At 44.4% G+C, this 7,500-nt stretch overlaps 1 protein-coding gene across 1 annotated transcript in view; it reads right to left on the bottom strand.

The window, feature by feature from the left end:
* Nucleotides 1-6,028: 6,028 nt before the first annotated feature.
* fbrsl1 (fibrosin-like 1) overlaps nucleotides 6,029-7,500 on the bottom strand; it is a 209,315-nt gene continuing 207,843 nt past the window's right edge. The window contains exon 17 of the mRNA XM_047817957.1: nucleotides 6,029-7,500. This exon is cut by the window's right edge and continues 652 nt beyond it. Coding sequence (XP_047673913.1) covers nucleotides 7,036-7,500 — 465 coding nt within the window. The 3' untranslated portion in view covers nucleotides 6,029-7,035.

The following is a 7,500-nucleotide window of genomic DNA, read 5'->3' on the forward strand; positions in this document are numbered from 1 at the left end:
TGGAGTTAAATCTGTGTAAACTGACAGAATCTGGTTCTGAGGAGTGAAATGATCTGGACTCGCTCCTATAAAGCTATTAGCTAATCTTTAAACATGTCATCATATTAGCGCATTATAAACCAGATTAGCTTTATTTCTGAATTTCTCTTTATCATGTGTTTAAATACTGATAAGTGATAAGAACTCTGAGGCAACACTGATAGCAACACCAGCTAATAACTTCAGAAAATATTAACATGGCTTACTAGCATGCTAGCTTTCATTTATTTAAATCTGCTCTATAGCTTTGACGATATTGTTTGTTAGGATACTGAAAATATACAGCGTTTAAAGAGCTCACATTAAACTCATTTGTCAGACACTTCAGACTACTTGCTAGCACACGTTAGCTAAGTGATTGAAATAATGTTATTTACACCAAAAACAGGTTTATAGCAAATATGAGCATTATTTCCTCAACATTATCACACAACTATAACCATACTGGACAGCTAGCTATCTTAACTAGCTAACTTGTATATATAGTGTATAGGGACAACCAATTCCTGGTTAGTTAACCCCCCCCCCCCACACACACACACACACATATTAGCTACATGATTCACGTTAATTAGCCCCAGAAAAGATCTAATGAGCAGAAATGACACAGGACCCTCAGCTTCCCTGGTAGCTTTGTATTTTAGTAACATGTTAGCGCATGATAGTTGGTGATTAGCATAATGTTAGAGAGCTAAAATCATTTGGTTAGTGTCAGATTTGTGGTGTGCTGTTTATTTACGGGGATTTTTTTTTCTGTGATTGTAGTTAGGGTAATTCTGAAACAAGACAAGCTACTGAAAACAGCACGTTAGCACGTTAGCATTAGTTGAGTGAGTGAGTGACGTGACATACGGCTAAGTACAGTGACCCATACTCAGAATTTGTTCCCTGCATTTAATCCAAAGTACACACACACACAGCAGTGAACACACACACACATGGTGAACACACACGGAGCAGTGGGCAGATATTTATGCTGTGTCGCCCGGGGAGCAGTTGGGGGGGGTTCGGAGCCTTGCTCAAGTCGTGGCCGGCCCGAGACTCGAACCCACAACCTTAGGGTTACGGGTCAGACTCTCTAACCATTAGGCCACGACTTCCCCAAAAAGTTTTCGCATATCCCAGGCTATTATGAGCCTGGGGTCAGAGCGCAGGGTCAGCCATCCTGCCCCTGGAGCAGGCGAGGTTAAGGGCCTTGCTCAAGGACCCAACGTAGACGTCTCAGCAGCTTGTGGCCTTCTGAACTTATTATCTTTTCAGAGTGTGTAAAATGAATTTTCTGACTATTAAACGCTACGAATCTGACATGATGTCAATGGACGGAGAAGTGAAACTCGCTCCATATGTTTGTGTTTTATCTGATAAGAGGGAAAAAGTAAAACATAGCTAAGTGCAGTCGCTTCAAAAAGCTCGCTTATCGTCTTTTGTTTAAAATTATCAGCTCTGAATTGAGACTCCACAGAGTTCAGCCTTCTGATGTCTCACATGCTGCCGCCCGCGTCACCTGCCTGCCATTTTCCCCATCAGATACCAGCTAGCGTTATTAGCGTTAGAGATAATGTTATCAGAAACACTGCTGCACTTTATAGCTTTGGAAAAATAACTGAATCTGCTGAAATATAAACATCTGAACTGAACAAACAAAGGTTTATTTAACACCTGACAGGAATGAGGAGGAATTAACGCTGCTTTAACTCGACAGGATAAAGAACAGGAAATGAGTCAACAGCTACAAATACGCTAGTTACAGCTTCATTCAACCACGAAGTCTGAATAAACTGTTTACAGAAGCAGATCATTAACATGTATAAGGAATAACTTTTTCTTACAAACTCAATTCCATTAAAGTTTTTATTTTAATTAAACAAAATAAATGGACTTCCTGTTGCCATGTTAGCTCATGTTAGCTATGTGCTGCAGCTAAAGGAGAAAATGAATGCAGCTAGAAAGTATTTTTTATTTTGCATAAAATCTAAATCTGAAATTCATTAGCTAAAGTTAGCATATAGCATCGAAGGGTAGAGAGAAAATATTAGTGTGTGTAAAAGTTGTTTAACATTTACTGTGGTTTAGCTGGTTGGGAAATCTCACTTTCTGTCTCACCCTCCCTGTCTCACTCTCTCCCTGTCTCACCCTCCCTGTCTCACTCTCTCCCTGTCACTCTCCCTGTCTCACTCTCCCTGTCTCACTCTCTCCCAGTCTCACTCTCCCCGTCTCACTCTCACTGTCTCACTCTCCCGGTCTCACTCTCTCCCTGTCTCACTCTCTCCCTGTCACTCTCCCTGTCTCTCTCCCTGTCTCACTCTCTCCCTGTCTCACTCTCTCCCTGTCACTCTCCCTGTCTCAGACTCTCACTGTCTCACTCTCCCTGTCTCTCTCTCTCCCTGTCTCACTCTTTCCCCATCTCACTCTCCCTGTCTAACTCTCTTCCTGTCTCACTCTCCCTGTCTCACTCTCTCTTTCTCTCACTCCTAATATAATAATATAATAATATTTCACAGTTGTTATTTCAGGCTATTTCTTGTAAACGTTTCTCCGTAACATGAAGGGCACAGACTCAGACACCAAGCTTCTATAAGACTGTTTCCATGGTAACGGTGATCGGCTGCGGAGACAGCAGGAGGCATGTGATATTAACATCCTGACCCTTCATGATCTTTTAAATATTCTCACAAACGGTCCGAAAGCTGGATCAGTGTTTCTGTGAGGAAAGTTTCTGGTCACTTCTGCAGCTGCTTCAGAGAAGTGTCTCGTCTCCACGTTCAGATTGTTAACACCACCTGTGTGGAGCTCACACCTCCGAGGTGACCCACTGCGTCCACACCACCGGCTACACACACACAATGTCCTCGTGTGTAAGATAAAGAGGAGAGAGGAATTAAAGGAGTAATAAAAGAGGGATGTGATGATGTGAGGGAGAAGATGGTGAGTGTTGAGCTAAATGTAGCAGGACTCTGGTGTATCAGCAGTATATTAGTGCATGAATAGAGCTGGTTGGGATGATGACATTAATCAGTGGTTTCAGTCAACAACATGCTTCAACACTCAGTATTCTGTAGCACAGAGAATAGCACCTGATCCTGTGTGTGTGTGTGTGTGTGTGTGTGTGTGTCTGTGTGTGTGTGTCTGTGTCTGTGTGTGTGTCTGTGTGTGTGTGTGTGTGTGTGTGTGTGTGTGTGTGTGTGTGTGTGTGTGTGTGTGTGTGTGTGTGTGTGTGTGTGTGTGTGTGTGTGTGTGTGTGTGTTGTGTGTGTGTGTGTGTTGTGTGTGTGTGTGTGTGTGTGTGTGTGTGTGTGTGTGTGTGTGTGTTGTGTGTGTGTGTGTGTGTTGTGTGTGTGTGTGTGTGTGTGTGTGTGTTGTGTGTGTGTTCTGGTGTGTGTGTGTGTTCTGGTGTGTGTGTGTGTGTGTGTGTGTGTGTGTGTGTGTGTTCTGTGTTGTGTGTTCTGTGTGTGTGTGTGTTCTGTTGTGTGTGTGTGTGTTTTCTGTGTTCTGTGTTGTGTGTTTTCTGTGTTGTGTGTGTGTGTGTGTGTGTGTGTGTGTGTGTGTGTTCTGTGTTGTGTGTGTGTGTGTGTGTGTGTGTGTGTGTTGTGTGTGTGTGTGGTGTGGTGGTGTGTGTGTTGTCTATGTGTGTGTTGTGTCTGTGTGTGTCTGTGTGTGTGTGTGATTTCTGTAGTGTGTGTGTGTGTCTGTGTGTGTGTGTGTGTGTGTGTGTGTGTGTGTCTGTGTGTGTGTGTGTGTCTGTGTGTGTGTGTGTGTCTGTATGTGTGTGTGTGTGTATGTGTCTGTGTGTGTGTGTGTCTGTGTGTATCTGTGTGTGTGTGTCTGTGTGTGTGTGTGTGTGTGAGAGATTGGTGTGTGTGTGTCTGTATGTGTGTGTGTGTGTGTGTGTGTGTGATCCAGTGCAGACTGCTCTGTAACACGTGTGTGTGTCTGTGTGTGTGTCTGTGAGAGATAGGTGTGTGTGTGTGTGTATGTGTCTGTGTGTGTCTGTATGTGTCTGTGTGTGTGTCTGTGTATGTGTGTGTGTGATCCAGTGCAGACTGCTCTTTAACACGTGTGTGTGTCTGTGTGTGTGTGTGTCTGTATGTGTGTGTGTCTGTGTGTGATCCAGTGCAGACTGCTCTTTAACACGTGTGTGTGTGTGTGTGTGTGTGTGTGTGTGTGTGCGCGTGCGTGCGTGTGTTAGATAGAGGTGGAGGTGTGTGTGTGTATGTGTGTGTGTGTGTGTGTGTGTGAGATTTTATTACGTTAAATTCACTATAATGTCAGTGTTGATGTTCATGCTATGAGACACGCCCTGTTTTAGCCAGACTCCACCCCTGTGTGTGTTGTTCAGTGTCTCAGTGTGTAGTTGTGTCTGAGTTCTGATCTACTGAAGTGTGTGATTTCTGTGTTAAATCTGATCTCTGTATACAACGTTTAATCTCTCTCTGTCTCGGCCTCTCTGAAGGGTGAAGTCATCAATTCTCAATAAGTCTTGTTAAGGATTACATGGCACCTCTGAGAGCTGAAGAGAACTGGGATGTTATGAGGATAAACTGTGGGTCAGAGAGAGAGAGAGAGAGAGAAAGAGAGGGAGAGAGAGAGAGAGAGAGAGAGAGAGAGAGAGAGAGAAAGACAGATGGATGAGCTGGTCAATACTGGAGCAGAGAGGCTAATTTCTGGAAGACCTTCTTGGATCGTTAGCCAAGCAGACGAGTGCAGAGACAGAAGAGCCTGTGTCATCGCTTGTCCACTCTCTCTCTCTCTCTCTCTCTCTCTCTCTCTCTCTCTCCCTCCGTCTGTCGGCTGTTTGGAGATGAATCCCTCTGTAATGAGTTCAGAGCGTGGGTCAATATGGCCAGTCGATAGCGATAACCTGCAACACAAACACTCCAAACGCTGCTCGCTCTCTAAATCAATGCTCTTTATCCTGCCTGTAGTGCGCACTACTTAGCAACCGAGTGTCCCATTGACCCGCACTGTCTCTTCACATTTCACAGCAGCACAACCTTTATTTAAAAATCTGTCCCGAGTCCACAGTGCCGTTAGAACCTGTTAGCACCACATCACAGTAACAACATGGACTTCAGAGCTAGCATAACTTAACTTAATGTTGGCTAATCACAGGTTTATATGTTTATATGTTTATATTCTGTACACTGGGTTCATGAAGATGGATAATCACTCTGTAGTGCCATGACCAGCAGAAAAGCAGACAAGTTCCAGAATGTTCTGCTGTATGTGTGTGTGTGTGTGTGTGTGTGAGAGAGAGAGAGAGAGAGAGAGAGTTAAGATCTCCTTCCTGATTATTACAGATGAATAAAACCCCAGTAGTCTGCAGCAGAGCATGAATCCCAGCGCCAGGTGTTAAAACTTCAGCTGAAGAGGTGAAGAATGTCTTCCTCCTCCTCAACTCTTCCTCCTCCTCAACTCTTCCTCCTCCTCAACTCTTCCTCCTCCTCCTCACGTCTGGTCGGCGTTACAGAAACCCAAAGAAGTTTCAGGAAGGAATGTGGAGCAGAAAAAGTGATGAAGTCCAGACCTGGAAGCAGCTCAGTCTGGGATGTTTTATAGCTGGACTGCAGTGGAGCTGGATAATGACATCACTTCCTCTCTTTATTTATCATTAAATATCACATAATTACGAGCTAATCATCTACAATTTATTCGACTGATTAAAAAATCCCTGTGAAGAATTCAAATTCTCTCCAATTTCTGTTTTTAATAAGAAAAAAATCCCAACATCCTGTTTTTAGAGAACTCAATAAATTTGCTTTAAATCTCTAAATTAAATCTACCGTGTCATTTTTCCCGAGGTGAGACAGAATGTGTGATGACGTCATGGCGCAGGCTAACAGTCTTAGCATTGCAGCTAATTTTAGTCGTGCGAGTAAAAATGCTGCAGGTCGAGAAAAACCCTGCAATCGATTAATACGGTAAAAAAGAAATCAACACTTTACATTTTGTTTTCCACAAAAGAAAGAAGGAGAAAGTGCAGACTCGGGTGGTGCAGATATAAGGTCCAACCTTTATTCCGTACATTTTTAAACCATGAATGTTCAATTTTTTTTATTTTCACGCCTAAAACTCTACTTGTTCTGTATACAAGATTCTAAGAAAAGAACAACTGCACAACACCACAAGGTCGACAGAGACGGTCCATCAGCTCGGCGCCGCTCGCTTCGGCCATGAAAGTTCGTCTGGAAAAGTTGGTAAAGTTCGACCGAGAAGGTTTGTAGATTTGTTTTGTTTGGCTCTTCATCAGAGAGAACACGCAACGCTCTTCCTCCGACATCTGCCTTCCTCCTAAAGACCGCACTTTAATACTCTGTTTCAGAAATCGTCCAATCAGAGCCTTCCGGTTCCTCTTTGCATAGATGGCAGCTCGCCCCGTGACCACGCCTCCCCGCCCTCTGATTGGACAGATTTGTTTCCTTTTTTTAGAAACATTTAAAAAGTCTAATAAATTTACAATGCCAACTTTTGTTTGAAGTTAATATCAACAAGATCTGTACAATAACTTACAGAAACCGATGGGAATATCGTAATACATATTCGTCTGCAAAGCAAAACAGGCAAAAACAGAGAGAACTGCGTATGTAATATCGTCCAGCACCTTCCTCGGTACCGTTCCTGCTCCTGTTCTCCATCAGGAACATCGTCCACAACATGTAGAGCAACCAGCGGGTTAAGCACGGGACGACGCCAGATCCAACGATAATCCGTAAAAAAAGAACAGGGTCTGTACACAGAAGTGCACAAAAGCAAATAAGAAAAGAAGTTCAAACTCATCTTCACTTCATAAGGCGCAAAAGAAAGAGAAAAAGGCCGTTGGATTAATATATTAATGTTAATATCAAACTCCTCGTTATTCGTCCCCGCTTTAGTCCTCGCCCTCGTCCTCGTCCATATAAAATACAAGCGGAACCGTGTGCTTTAAATCCGAGGTACAAATTCATTCTTTTGTACAAATGATACATAATAAGTGCACGTGAACCCGAGTCTCTCTGCCGCGTTATCGCGCCTCCACCTCTTTAGGATTACGTGACGGGGAAAATTCCCGCGTGTCTTGCGTAGTCCGTCTCGGAGAATTGGGCCTGACGGAGGGGACGAGAGGTGGGGGGGCACTGAGTGCTGCAGTTGGGGGCGGACGGTACGGCATTGCCCCTAGATGAGGCAGAAAAGGGGGCATATGAGGTAAGTGCCCCTCCATTGGAGACTGATGGAGTTGGTGAAGTCGGGCACGTTCCAATTCATCACGTAAGTGCAGTCGCTCTCGTTCCTCTGCCTGCTGCCTGATCCTCTCCTGCTCCCTGCGCACTTCCATCAGGTGGTCCTGGTGCGAGTACTCATGGGGTTCTCGCTCCCGGTAATTCCGATCCGCCTCGTAGATCCCTGGGAAGCGGTTCCCTGCCTCAGAGCGGATTTGGAAGTCCATTCTCCGCTGCAGGTCCAGATTCCGATACGCCTCACGAAAAGG

Source organism: Tachysurus fulvidraco, chromosome 9, assembly GCF_022655615.1.
Source record: "Tachysurus fulvidraco isolate hzauxx_2018 chromosome 9, HZAU_PFXX_2.0, whole genome shotgun sequence".
Taxonomy (NCBI): Eukaryota; Metazoa; Chordata; class Actinopteri; order Siluriformes; family Bagridae; genus Tachysurus; species Tachysurus fulvidraco.